The sequence below is a fragment of a genome, unplaced genomic scaffold (assembly GCF_019419815.1).
Source record: "Pyrus x bretschneideri cultivar Hongxiangsu unplaced genomic scaffold, Pyrus_bretschneideri_v1 Contig5, whole genome shotgun sequence".
NCBI lineage: Eukaryota > Viridiplantae > Streptophyta > Magnoliopsida > Rosales > Rosaceae > Pyrus > Pyrus x bretschneideri.
This window is the reverse complement of record NW_025999787.1, coordinates 2,651,840-2,667,075: the sequence shown is the minus strand read 5'-3', so window position 1 is coordinate 2,667,075 and position 15,236 is coordinate 2,651,840. Positions and strand designations below refer to the sequence as shown.

Sequence of the window (15,236 nt, the reverse complement as noted above, 5' to 3'; positions counted from 1 at the left end):
GAAAAGACTTTTTAGCCAAAATGATTATTGAGATTTGCATAACTTCTCACTTTGGTTTCTGAGATTTGAAATTAATAAAAGTGGTTCCTGAGTTTGTCCCTCATCAATCATTTTAGTCATTCTGTGTTATTAAATAAGGACCAAAATGACAAAAATTGTCTCAATTTAATAATCAAAGGGGCACAATAGTAACAAAAATTAAGGGTATTTTTATTATTGTATCTTTATTTAATGAAGATTTTTCTGGAAATTGCCAAAATGATTGATAGTGGACAAACTTAAGAACTACTTCTATTGATTTCAAATATTAAGGACCAAAATAAGGAGTTATGCATAAAATCAATTTACTAAATAAAACTTAAAATCTATTGGTCATGTCGCAGTAAATAGATTTTAAGCTACAATGTGAATGTTCATTGTGGCTTAAAATCTAGCTTGTCTCTTAAAATCTATTTACTGTAAATAAAATTTTAGGAGCCGTTTGATAACCATTTCATTTTCATTTTTTGTTTTCATTTTTTCGAAATTTAAAAAGTGAAATCCAATTTGGTAACTACCTTCAATTTTCAATTTTTTATAAAATGAAAATTGAAAACTAATTTGACCTTGAATTTTTATTTTTTGGATTTCAGTTTTTATTTATTTTTTAAATTGATTTAAAATACTGAAATTGAAAACGAAATGGTTGTTAATAAAGACACTTTGAGTTAGGAGACTAAATGTGAACTTTCATGTAAACCAAAGAATACTCACGTACCCTCTGCGGTTGTTGTAGAAGGTCAAATCAGTGTAGTGGAATTTGACAAGGCTAGCTTCCAACTACCACTTTTAGCAAATTAATGAATTATTGGTACCAGTAGAGAGACAAGCCAAATGCTGCAAGCCTGTTTGGTGCGTGACATGAAAAACGTGTTATGATAGTTTTATTTGGTGAGTAGAATTCAAATGGCCATGTAATCATGCACCAAAACGATCAAGTTGTAAATGGTAGGACATGGTAGGACATTTCTTTATACTTTCTCACCCACTTTAACTGCAAAATTGTTGCCTTCGGGACGACCTTTGGGAGGAGGAAGAGGACTCAGGACTATGTAGTCAAGTCAAAATGTTATCTAAGGATACTGTACAGTGCTTCTGGTCTTCTACGATGTGTTGTGCGAAGATGAGCCGATGCTAACTTAAAAAGGTGCTTAAAATCCTCTGCGAGTTTTAGTAACTGTTGACTAGAGACACAAACTTTATTGTTACAACGATGTTATATACACTTAAAAAGATGATTTGAGTTAAGTAACATAATGAGACGGTCATAATAAAATAATATCAAATGTATCATTCATGAAATTAGACTCAAGACCTTCCACTAAATGACGAACTTGTCATCCACTAAATGGGAGAGTGTAACTTTATTAATTTTTATATATAAACTATTCTTACACTTTCGTATTTTATTTATTCTTTTCTTTGACAAAGTGGATGAGAAGTTCGCTCTTCAACTTGCTTTCCTCTATTTAGTGAACCAAGTCTAACATATTTTTATGACTACTTGCATTCTTAATGGACTCTCTAAATAAATTCCTACCAAAATTTAAGAAGGAATACGGAAAATTCATCTCCAATCACACTCCCTATCCAACTTCAAAGATAACAAAAGTTTTAGGAGATTTCTACATCATAAAATTTCTGGAATGTGGTCTAGTATTTTAAAATATGTGAATAATTAATTAATTGCTAAACATTTGATGAACTACCAGCTTTTAAAATATGTGATATACAGTTTCTACAAATATTAAGGAAGTTTTGAGGAGTCTCCAACTAGTCCTTTGCAGTTGCAAATGCAAGAAGAAGGGCCCAAAAAAGGGGCACCAATTTCACGCTATGTAACTTACTTCTTGGGGTGGTTCACAAGTGCATGGATTGTATTCAGTATTAACAGTAAAGAGGACGAGTGCGATACTTTATTACAAAAGATCTCATTGTAATTAGAAGTAAAACCACTCATCAGTATAAGTTATACTAAACTTCGTCAATTTTTTGACGTGAGATGGTTGTATTCTTCAACATGGCTTTCCTGAGGGGTTCAAATCTCATGCTTGAATTTCGCTACCATAATTTCCTTCTTATGGATAATGTCTTATTAAGGAGCTTTTCACTGTTTAAAACAATTGTTATTTTTGAGTTGTAGTTTAGGAAATTAGAAATAATTGAAGTGTGGACTGTTAATGCCCAAAACCACTCCTTAAGGCCAAGGCCCAAAAATAAGCATGATAAGGACAGCCGAAAACCAGCCCAAGTGTCAACAATAGGCCCACAAGCTCAACCTTGTGGAACAACTCGAGCAAGTGGGGCAATTGTCCTGGGTACATGAGAGATTCTCTCTCTCTCTCTCTCTCTCTCTCTCTCTCTCTCTCTCGAAAAAAAAAAAAAAAAAAAAAACAAACAACTTACCACAAGACTAGCAAATGACAGGCGTTTAATGCTACAGTTTAAAAAACGAATTTGAACCACATTATTGCTAGCAAATAAAGCTTAGCCAACTCACCCAACGTTTAGTGTAGAAAATATCGTTTGTAAAAAAAAAAAAAAAACGACTATAAAATGGCAGTGACACCCAGCCACGAGCCCAAGTTCAAAGACCAAAATCGACTCTAGCTAGACTTGAAGTCTACATCTGATGTTAGCCTTACTAACCCTCCTGCAAATGAATTCAATTAACAGAACTTCACAAGATATTCATGCCGATTCATTAGTAATTACTGGCCAATCTATTGGCGTCACACTCGAAACTTGAGAAAGATCAAACTTCGGCACAGAGAATTGTACATTAGCACTTGTAATTACATGAACAACACAAAACTTACTGACACAACCAGAATTCCAGAAATTTAAGATTGAAGTACCCAAAAATATTGCATTAAAATTTATGTCTTTTGCATCACAATAGCTACAACTTCCCTAATTATTCAAAACTAAAACCAAAAAACATCACACTCCGTTTAGAGAATGAGGCTCAGCTCCGCGCACCTCTCTAAACCGTGGCCTTTCTCAAAAGAGATGTGATTTCTCCTGCTGAAGGCGGCGCCACCACCGTCTCTAGCTACCCCAAAACTAAAACCCAAAATTCTCAACACAGCCATTAATCTTATACATCTCTTAGTTCACTAGGAGTAGAAGAACTCAAATCAACCTCGAAACCCCAATTCATACCGAGATAATCTTTTGTGCACAATTCTTTCCAATTCATCTCATCTAACTTAATAGCCGCATTCTCCCTCAAACGTTCTAACAAAGACTTGTACTTTTTGAGTTCCAACAATTCCAACCCTTCCTCAATCGGCTCCTCCCACCAAAAATTCCCATTCTCCTCATCCATACCTTGGCCCCCTTCCTTTTCTTCCTCTCGACTCGACTTCAAATTTTTACTCAAGAACCTCCTCTTTGCGATCATCGGATGCACACCTTGCTTGTTCAGCAAGAAATCGATCAATGCCAGATTCGGCGGAGGGGTGGCCAAAGAAGAAGGGCTTGTTACCGGGCGAAAAGGCTATAACCGCAAGGGTGGCATCGGTCAAGCAGCATAGATCAGTGGCCTTTTGGAACAAAGCCTTGCGCCACTTGGAGAATATGGCCTTGAGGTAGTTTTTGTTTTTTATTTTCTTGATGTCGATCTTGTTCTTCCCCATGATGATGATTCTTATATCATCTGCACACACACACACACACACACGCACACACACATATATATATATACACACACATCGACTTCTTCCTCTGAATCTTGTCCCAAATCAGTAGGCGCAGTGCCTTTGTTTGTAGAATTGGTGGAGGGGGAATTGCGGGTGCCCAAAAGAAAGGGGATGCAGTTTTGTATTTAGAAGCGAACGGTTAGTGGGTTAGGGTTTCCAATCAAGAAACAAGAATAGATTGTTTCACAAGTTAACTTGGCATCCCAATTCCCGATGATGATAGGAAACCAATTAAATAAGATTTTGCCACGTGTCCTTACTCCGAGGCATTGCAGAAAATCTCAACAGAAAGTGCTTCATACTTTTACCAACAGGATCCTCTTCAAATTCTTTTGGTGAGGATTCTGGGAATTCATAAATTGTATCATTTCATCGTACATTGTGCGGTCAGTTTTTGTTAGGTACTGTTTGTATTTAATTTGGGAATTGCTATTAGCACTTCAAAATTTTCATTCTACACTCCTCACAAGTGTATTTTTCTTTCTAATTATAGAAAGTTTGGAGTGCCAAATGAGATTTTTGGAGTGCTAATAACAATTCCCTTTAATTTTGAATAAAAATAGTTAAAATGATTTATGATCGCACGATATACGATGAACGAATATGATTCACGAATCCTGAGATCGTCACAAGGAGGATCCGACGAGAATCCGGATTCGTACTTTTAGTCCAATCATTTGTACTTCTATTCCATAATCCATTAGCTCTCATCATACGGATTTATCACCACTCATCGTGCTCATCATGTCTACACTTTTCAATTGACCTTCATTTTTTTTCATTTGGTAAATTCATTTTTTTCTATCTCGATTTTAATATTTGGGAGAGCTAACAAATCGAAAGATGAGAGTGTATTTGCCGTTATTGGAGAAATTTTTCAATGTACTTAGAATATGGCCTTCTACACAAACGTGTTACAATGCAAATGATTGCTAACTTTCTTTTGCAAGTTCATTCATTTATGACGCTTGGTCTATAAGTTGTGTGTTCCGGTACACTAGCACTAAAAAATCTCAGCCCCTGTTGGTACAGTGGCAGATTTTGGATTCCAGCCCAATCTTATGTATTTTCCGGCAATCATTTTACGGCTTATTTCGTCGTGTTCCCTCTCACCAGAACCAGATGGCACGAACGAAATCAATGAAAAATGATTTTTCAGCACAAGGTTTGCACCAAGTCAATTAGATTAGTCTGTTAACAAATCGGGAAACCGAATCCGAGAAATCTTAGCAAAAGGGCAACTTTCCCAGTGAAGAATCCATGGCGACAGTGCAGAAGAGGAGCCTCAAGGCTCTCAACTGAAAATATGCAGGCTCCAAGCAATCCAAGCCAGAAAGTTTCAGACTGGGAGAGATCTTTGTGCACTGTAAAAAAGCAAACCAAAAACAAAATATACGACGGAATCGTCCAATTGACTCCGCAAATAGGGTTCTTCACAATCTTCACGACAAAGTGCGGTGTTAGAGACAGCGGAGTTACAAGCTTAATCAGTTGGAGTTGTAGTTGATCATATATGTAAACAGTTTACATAAAGTAAAACATTCCGGCATGCAGATCTCCCGCGGTGTGAATATTTTTGTTTTCATTGAGAATCTGACATTTGTGGAAGTAGCTGTCTAGCTGATCAAGGAAAACAAAAGCGAAACAACAAACGAAATAACATATACATGAACCTCACTTGACAGCATGAAAGAGAGTCCCACCTGATATTCCCAATGACTCAAAACTAGTTACATTTATCTAAGATTACAGCAAAACCATATCCTCTGGTTCCTCAAATGTACACCAATATCTCTACAAGACCTATGAGTCTACCAAGTCGCAACTCTGTTCGTGCAGGAAAAAACAGTTTCCAGGCCAATAATTAAGAGTATGTGCCCCGAACTTACATTTAGAATCACAGTACAGTACAATCGTCACCTGAAAATGGCTGCTCGAAAAGCTTTAACTTCTGACTATGCCAACACCAACCACAAAATTCTGTCAAAGGCCAACCCATTTCACCCATCTGAAAAACCTGCTAATTCTGAAGGGCAGCTCATAGTCCTTGGCAACAGCAGGCTCCCTCTTAGCAACCTCAGCTTCAGACCACACATACACCCCGCGTTCTTGACGATTGCCAGGTACAGTGTTATCCAGGATAAAAGCCACAAGGAATGCAATCACCATGTGTAATGAGAATAACGTGTTCAGCACATAGTTCACCTGCAAAAATAACATCTTGAGTAGAGTTTATTGGTTCTAAAGCAGAGCTTTTTACATATGCAAAGAGAACATCTTAAGCAGAGCTTATTACATATGCAGGGCCAGCATGTGTATTAGATTGACTATGCCAACAATATAGGCATATGCTAGGGAAATGATGTGACAAACATTCTGGTTTCTATAGGGTTGATATGCAGAGTTATATCTAATAATGGAAACCAACCATCTACCATGCTATTCAGCATACAAACCGCTTTCAACTTCACAAAAAATGACAACCACTGAACAGAATTATAAAACTGCCCAACAGGAATAAAGTAGAAAAGGACCAGCTACCAAAATGGCTATCAGTATCTAAAAATGTCCCAAGTAATCTAAGTAAGGTGGTTGGTTCTATTTCCCAACCACCAAGTGCTTTATCTGGGAAAACGAGGGAGAATCAGGGATTCAGGATTCAACGAATTGATGACTAATGTATGCACCACACCTAACACACAGAAGGGCAAAAAGGGAAAAGGAGGTATCAACATTAGTAAATTCCAGGTGTTACAGCATGTTAAGGGAGACAGTTATGGTATGAGTATCGAGTCTTCTATAAGTAACATGTGGGGGGCAAAAGAAGTTGTACAAGTAGCTTAACTTGTTTGACTTTTCCTATGTTAATTGGATTGTATGAACTCTATTTAAACAGTAGAATGGATAAAGAAAGGCAGCTGGTTATCTTTACTATCATGTGCAAAGGACTTGGATTTACTTGTAGAATGCCAGTTATTTATTTGGTTTTCATTTTTTCCTCTAGTAGTCCAAATGGGTCAGTTGACCACAAAGCTGTTCTTTTCCTACTATTCAAAAATGAAACACACAAAAAAAAAAAAAAAAAAAACAAAAAAAAACAAAATACAGAACACATTCTTTTTATTGCAGAATGTCAAGTAGAAGCATACCCCTCCATATTTGCTGCGGAAGGGTCCATGGGAAGCTACAATGTATGGTTGAAAATAACTCGGAACAGATAAGTTGGAGTTTGGAGAGATGCCATATTGCTGAAAGTAGGCCGGTATTGAAAGCGAGAAAAACAAAGATAACCCGACTATGATAATATTCCTAGAGCTTCCAGCCTCACTATAACGTAGATTTGATAGGCCTAATGCAGCAAGCATCGCCCACATGAAGCACAGCAGTGCAGCAACCACGACTTGAGGAATAGATGCTAGAAAGCCTCCAACTTTACCTGCAAGTACAATAACTGAGATTAGATGCAATGCAAAATATGCACTTGATTCTACATATAACTCGCATCTTTTAAGTTGTACCAGGGGTAATGGATACCAAATCACCAAGATGTGGTGATATGAAGTAGCATGAGAAACAGAGGAAACATTCAAAACAAATGTTGACTATAAGTTTCTAACATAGATAACGATGGTCAGGATCAAATAGCCAATTTCTACGGCAGAAAGATCTGTTCAATCCAAGATAAAAATGTACAAACATATTCCAACATAATCTTTGCAAGTCCTATAATGTAACGTGTATAAAGCATTGTTTGAGCTTCACTGATTTAATTATTTTGAGACCAACCCCTTTGATAGTTCAATCAGCCCATAAAGCAAACAGACCAGGATTACAGTCAGCAATGAGAGAAAGAATTCATCTAAAAATGCTTGAAGAGTAGTATTTAATGAAAATCACAATCCCAAACCATCATATGCCTGCAATTATTCTTACATGAGCAGACAAGCTTTGTTCATATCTTTTAAACAGTGGAGGACAACTATATGCTAACAATTTAATAGCACAGAAAAGATCCTGGCGGTGAAATAACTGCAGAATAAGCAAATGGTAATCCCGAAAAGTGTATAATGAAGATTGAGAACAGTGTGTAACCAAACGGGCCATAAACATATCATATGAGCAATTATAATCCTCTAACAAAACCAATAGATAACCTGCTATTATAGATATTCAAACTACACACTATCTAAATGCTGCAATGCCCAACCAAAAGAGAAACTGACTAGTAGTCATACAGATTCTTGTTGAGGTACAAGCCCATTGTTACAATTGAAAACACAAGTTTGACAAACACTTACCGACAAGGGATAAGACGATCAAAACGCATGCACCCAATTCAACAGCTCTACGGCTTCCCATCTTAGTGACGGCTATTGTGTGCACATTTTCAGTTAAGCTCGTGGACCCTGTTCCAGTACCCCATAGACCAGCCAAGACACTAGAAAGACCTTCCAGACCAATCCCTCGACTAAGAACACCAGGAGTAGGAGGTCTGGATGCCACCAATAATGAAGATGCATGATATGAGCCAATCTAGGAATTTCATACACAAAGCAAAAGGTCAACCAAACTAATCAGACAGTATGACATGACAAATTAAATTAGCAACTTGACAGGAAAAGAAAGAATAATACCTAATGTTGTAAATAGTTTTCATTGTAACCAGTAATTTAGTAGTTTGTTAATATTTCCACGACACATGTATAGAGGGCATTTCCAAGAGGCAATCCCATACACTGATGTAACCAAGATCTTTAAAGACCAGACTGGTGTTTTTCTAAAGTGAACAATTAAGACCATGAGACAATAAGTTTTCACCTATCAACAAAGAAAGTATGAGTAGCTCTCAGTTTATTATCCTACCAAGTACATTGTTCCAATCGCCAACATCTTCAATCTCACAAGTTTTATGGGACCAAGACAGATGTAGAGAAATTTTTTTATCAAGCATTAGTCCAGGACATCAATCAAACCTTGCATTCACATATCAACCAGAGTTAAGAACTAATTTATCAAAACTGGGTTAAAGCCAACTCATTCATTTCATACTCATCTATTTAATGGAAATAGCATTCTAATAACATATATAAATCTGAAACTGTTATATAAATACTATAGTGGTGTCCATCAAATTCAGGAGTCCAGCATGTGCTAAACAGTGAAACTAGAAAAAAATATGAAAATATAAAAGTTCATGTTATAAAGCAACTATAACTCCAAGAAGTTTATATCCAAAATGAATGACAAGAAAACTAACCGAATCAACTGATGCAATAATTGATACCACACACATGACAAGGGCCATTTTCCAGTGGAAGACAGGAGTACCCCATTGTAATGGATAGGGAAACCTAAACCAGGGGGCAGATCTTAGTGCATGAGAAGTATCAACTCGACAGCTCTTCATCCTCAAAACATGCTTTCTGCAATGTTCAGATACTATGTTTGATGCAGGTACATTTATATCACAACCTTTATAGCTATATGCTCCAGCTTCAGTTAGTAGGAAAGCAGCCGACCATGTGATTGCCAGACCCAACGGAACCTGGCAGTTCAGACAGAACCGTATCAATTTATACAATTTACAGAAGGCATCCATACAAGTGTAACATACATGCTAAGATTAATAATCGTAAACAGTGAATATGATATAAACCTAAATATTTCTAACTTACAGCGTATATCTTTTTTATTGTGTTACATGGAGGAACTTACCGCATATATCAGAAATACACGATGACCAAAAACGGATATCTTCCGTAGGTACTGCAGAAAGTAAAATAATAGTGCGTTAGGTGTTTTGGCACGGAGAAAAAAACAGTTGACATGAATAATCTATTATATACCTATAAAAGCAATGACTAAAAACAAATAAAAGGGTAGCTTCATATACTTACAAGAGAAAAAATAATGACCACTAGTATCTGCACCGCACCAATCTCAAGACAATTACCAATTAACGGGAAACCATAACTATAGAAAGAAAGTCCAACAGCAGCAATTGTTGGTGACACAACCACTGGATTGATTAACCTGAATAGGAAAGGCAAACGAACTGACATTGAGTTATTGATTTTGCAGTACAAGACCCAACTATTGCAAGTGTTGTACAAAAGCTAGGAACCAAATCCAAAAGAAATATTTTGAATATAAGATGTAATATTTGGCAAACATTTAGTGAAAAGTGATTCAAAGAAAAATCAATATTGAAAGGCCGTATGAATTGTGTGGTCTAAAACACACAATTTATTAACCTATCTCTGTAATTCACGGCTGAAAAACACCAAAGAAACAGTGTCACGTTAGCAGATCAGCAAAACTAATACTTCTTTCAACCCAGTTGACAAAATGGGGTAATAGGGGGCATGAAAAATGAGTACACGGGATAAAGTGAGATTTTTTTTCTAGAGTCTAGAGGGTATAGGAAAAAATAAGCCTTTAATTCAATCAGCTCAAGCCACTACCAAGATTAATATTTCTAACATATTAATGATCTATCAATTGGTTTAAACACTAGGCTAGTTTACAATATCACTATGCACCTCTACATTATTCATGTGATTGCTTACTTGCCCTCTTCACAAATACTTGATCCCCTTTGATACATTAAAACTCAGTGCATATTATTCCATATAGTCATCCCACTGTTCACTCTCCTTTTTCATGTATAATAATGATGGCATATCAAATCATCCACAGCCAAGACCGAACCCCATGGAATAATTTGATCACTGCCAACTAAGCTGCATCAAATAGTTCAATCCATATACCCAGTCTGAAATAAATTAAATAACTCCAGACTTGAAAATCAAATTGGTGGTTTCCACGGGGCATCCTATATCACTTTTTTTCCCTTACACTAAAAAACTGTCTGTTTTCAACATTTTTTTCCATATTCGGGAACCCCTTACCTATCTTGCCAGAATTGAAAAGTAATTATTACAACTTACAAGCCACAGATCTCACATAAAAAGAAGACACTGCTATCTACTAAGGATCATTACATTCGTAACATATAATTAATAAACACCCACAAACATTCGAACCGTGACCTCTATAACAAATGAAACTTATTTCCATCCATCTACTCAAGCTCCGATTAGGCAATCCTGGTTGGTAGGTTTGGCAGGTATTTCAAAGTAAACTAATCAAATACCGGGCATTCTGATTTTCCCTATTAGCAAAAAGAAAAAAAATAATATAAATAACCAAACATGAGGGGGATTTGGTAAAGATGCTGGAATCAAACCTCAAAAATATTGACATTAGTCCACTATATCCAAGTATTGCTTGAAAAGCTGAACCTATTATTACAGCCCCCTGTAGCTCCTTCATGATATGCTTAAAATTCTGCCATGACAAAGGATTACCATCAGTTGTTGATAAGAATTCACTAGTAGTGAAACAGTTATTCAATTTCAAAGGGAAGTAAAAGATGAATGAAACCAATAAAATAAAGAAAACAGCAACTCTAAGGCACTCATAGTAATACTGAATAGCACAGTTTGTTTCATAATGTTTGTACGTGAAAATGACCTCTAGTTTACTACTTAGTCGCAGTTACTAAATATCATGAAATACACACACACACACACACACACACACACACACACACACGTACATACGTACATACATACATACATACATACATACATACGTAGACACACGTACATACATACATAGACACACGTACATACATACATACATACATACATACACACATGTACATACGTGCATACACACACATGTACATACATACGTATGTACATACACACACATACATACACACACGTACATACACACACACACACACACACACACACACACACACACACACACACACACACACACACACACACACACACACACACACGTACATACACACACACACACACACATACAGACACACGTACACACACACAGAGACAGACACGCACACACGTACATACAGACACGTACACACAGACACACGTACAGACACGCGCACAGACACATGCACACACGCGCACAGACACACGCACACACGTACATACAGACACACGCACACATAGGCACACATACAGACACGCACGCACGCACGCACGCACCCACATACACACACATACATCAATTGAGATTATTCGAGCCAATATATGTCAATTATTTTTTAGTTAAAAATGACCTTTCTTTAAGTACATAATTATGCTTTATATATAAAGGCTACCCAGTGTACATTCAGCACACTTTGGCACCAAATAATTAAGAAACCTTACAAAATATTCCCTTCATTTAGCACATGGCATGTAATTCAGAAGCCTCAAGTACTGCCTAGGTAATGTACAGGTGCAAAACTTGGATAAGTTCATGTGTGGTTGAATACTTGTGACAGGGCCTAGAGGAGCTGATATTCTTCTAGTCCACCTCTTCATTGGTGTGCTATGTGTAAAAGTGGGGCTGAAAGCTTGTAGCATTTTCTTCTCTACCGTCCAATCGTGTTGTCTTAACGGTCAAGGCTGTTTAGGGTTGACCTAAGTTGGGTGATTCCAGTCTCATGTGCTTCCTTGTTATGGCAGAGTTTTCTGTTTTTTGGAGATAAGAAGGGAGTGGTAATGGGGAGTTGTGCTGTGATGGCTGGTTTTTGGTTAGTTCAGGAGGATAGAAATAGAAGGGTAGTTGAAGACATTAGGGGGATGAAGGTCGAAAATTTGTGAGAAAGTCCAATTTCATGCATCCTCATGGGCTTCTGTTCCTCCAGAGTTAGGGACTATCTGGAAAGCAATAGTGTCTTAATGTTTTGGTATTGTTATCCGTGGTATTCTTATGTAATTCTGCTGGTGGCTAATTTTATTTCTTAGAATTCAAGCCAGGTCTTAAAGGCTAGTAGGCTAGAGGAGAGTGGAAGGAAAGGAGAGTAATAATTTATACATATGTAAATACATGTGTGTGCATCTTTATTTACAATTTAAGATGAATATTAAATTTCACAAACAATTTGGTTGAACTAACCTACAAGAATAAAAAGGCATTTCAATAAAGTAGAGGTGAAAAAGAAAGATCCAACTGATATGATCCACTGAAAGACAGTTTTCTAATCAGTGAGTCTTTCTTCTTCAGAATTAGGACAAAGTAATGGTTCATAGAACACACAAAATAAACAATAAAATAGAATTTCTTCCTTGCATGGAAAGAAGTCCTGATAAGTTCCATGAACCTCAGTAAAATGCAAATTTCATACTGAAGCAACAAAACACAACTTTTAATAATATAACCGTTCAGGCTAACCAACAAAGGACAGAAAGTAAGAAGAGCAAACAATACTATTAGATGGCAGACATCACGCCTGTAGCCATCTCTAAGATGCGCTTTATTTAAAGCACTCAGAAATTTTATAAGACAACACTACAAATTTTCACTTTGTTTCAGCTGTAGACTCAACTATTGATTGGGGTGTGATAAATACAAAAGGATGTTCACTAAACTCCCAATCAAACTAAACAAAAACAAGAACAGCAACATACATTTCCATTGAGTCCTTGAAATTCTGGGGAGTTGATTATTGCCAATGCAGGAGCTAGGTAAACAAATGAGGGGCCCTGTATCAAGGGCAATCTGGATCCAAACGATGTCTGCAAGAGAGTGGTCACTCCCGAAATAAAAAGCACTGTGGAGACAACATTTGCAGTATCCTCCTACATACACTAAATCCAGTCAAATCAAACTATCCAGCACTGTACCACTCAGAAAATAAATGTGTAACATAAAATAAATAATATGTGCACAACTACTCACATAAGTACCACCCATTGCTGGAACTATGACGAGTGGAATTAGAATTATCGAACCCAACATGGAGAGATAATGCTGGAACCCATAGAGGCCAATGGGAACTGCAACATTGTACCAACAAACACAAATCATATCAAAAACATAAAAATTTGACTTCAGAAAAGCTAAACTCATTACATTTACAACGCTTAATCAAGACAAATACATGAATAAACGTCCGAATAATCACACACAAGCACAACACATTTTCAATTATCAATAAACCAAATCAAATTCGAAGATCAACAATTGTACAAACACACCGGGCTCAAAATATACCAATTAAACTTATCGAAAGATAGCACATTTGTATGAGAAAAACACTCACCAAGACCAGGTGTATCTCTGAGCTCATACTTCATATGAGAGTGCCTAGCCACATACCCATCATCATCAACCCCGTGTGGCAAAACATCAACCACCTCCTCACTCCTGGCCGCCCTCCGCGGTTGCGAATTGGGCTCCGTGGGCGTAGTCGCAGCCTGCCCATTAACCCCACTGGGCCCATTGGCCGCAGTCTTCGACCCTCCATCAGACTCCTTCCTCCTCTTCACCTTATTATCCTTTTCTGAAGGCGGCCCTGGCGCTGGTGGCGGGGTAGCCATCTCGCGCTCGGGTACACCATTGGGCGCCGGTTGGGGTCGAGCCCGACCAGCTTCGAGATCGGGCTGGGTTTGGGGCTCTCGGGGCCGTGCGGCGGCAGGGATATCTGGCCAGAATCACTGGCATTGGTCTCGCCGAGAACTTGGGGCGGAAGCCGGTTTTCTTAGCCCAGGAAGAAGGGGGCATTGGGGAGGACTCCGGGACCGGAGGCCATGGGCCCAGACGGGGTCGGGTTTTGGGGTCGGAGTTGGACATTTCGGAGGTGACTGAACTTAGTGGAGCATAGCTTGAATTGAATGAATGACAGGGCAGATCTGGTGTTGTACGCCAAGGTTACGACTTTCTAAGAAATGCACCAAGTACAACACCAATAAATAAAACCCAGAGAGAGAGAGAGAGAGAGATGGAGGGTTTTGCCTTTGGAGTGAGTGAGTGCGGAAGGGGGAGTGAAGAGAGATAGGAGAGAGAGAGAGAGAGAGAGCGAGAGAGATAGATGGAGACAACTAAGAAGGAGGTGGAGAAGCTAAAACCGCGTTTCTTTAATTTCTCCCGTAATAAATTTGTTTCCCGAGATTGAAGGATAGACTTAACAAATACCAGTTTTTTCCTGGTCAAACAAATACTAGTGAATATCAAATCTTGTTTGTGTGTTAGACAAGTCATGAATTTGAGAAATGTTGGTATTGTCATCTTACTTTTTCATTTCCATATTTTTATTTAGGTAATGTCAGTGAACACTAAATTTATAGTAAAATATTATAAACTACATGACATGGAAAGGTAATTATTGGATATTATTACTTAAGCGTTGATAAACGTACTCATTCTTATAAGCGACACATAATTTAGTATACAAAATTTATTTGCAAATTTAGTATCACTAACATTACCCTTTTTGTTTCTCCATTAGGTATACTTTGTTGTTGCCTATTTAACTGACAATGGAGAGAGAAGGTGCGGCAAAGAGAGTGTGGAGAAAGTGTAGGGGTTTTTCTGTGTGTCGTTAGTATAATTCTGTCAATTTGACCATTAAATAATGACGTGAAAAATGTACGACCCACATTTTTACTGATATAAATGTCAAGT

General features: G+C 37.5%; 1 protein-coding gene and 1 pseudogene across 1 annotated transcript; both read right to left on the bottom strand.

The window, feature by feature from the left end:
• Positions 1–2,932: 2,932 nt before the first annotated feature.
• Positions 2,933–3,799, bottom strand: LOC125470248 (annotated as a pseudogene).
• Positions 3,800–5,384: 1,585 nt separating this feature from the next.
• On the bottom strand, positions 5,385–14,604 carry LOC103954757 (nucleobase-ascorbate transporter 12). The gene is given in 12 exon segments (XM_009366577.3): positions 5,385–5,948; positions 6,893–7,179; positions 8,042–8,276; positions 9,001–9,288; positions 9,459–9,509; positions 9,641–9,776; positions 10,993–11,093; positions 13,241–13,411; positions 13,512–13,609; positions 13,876–14,242; positions 14,245–14,288; positions 14,291–14,604. Coding segments are annotated over 12 exon segments (2,115 nt in total). The 5' UTR covers positions 14,406–14,604; the 3' UTR covers positions 5,385–5,726.
• Between the last annotated feature and the right edge of the window lie 632 nt (positions 14,605–15,236).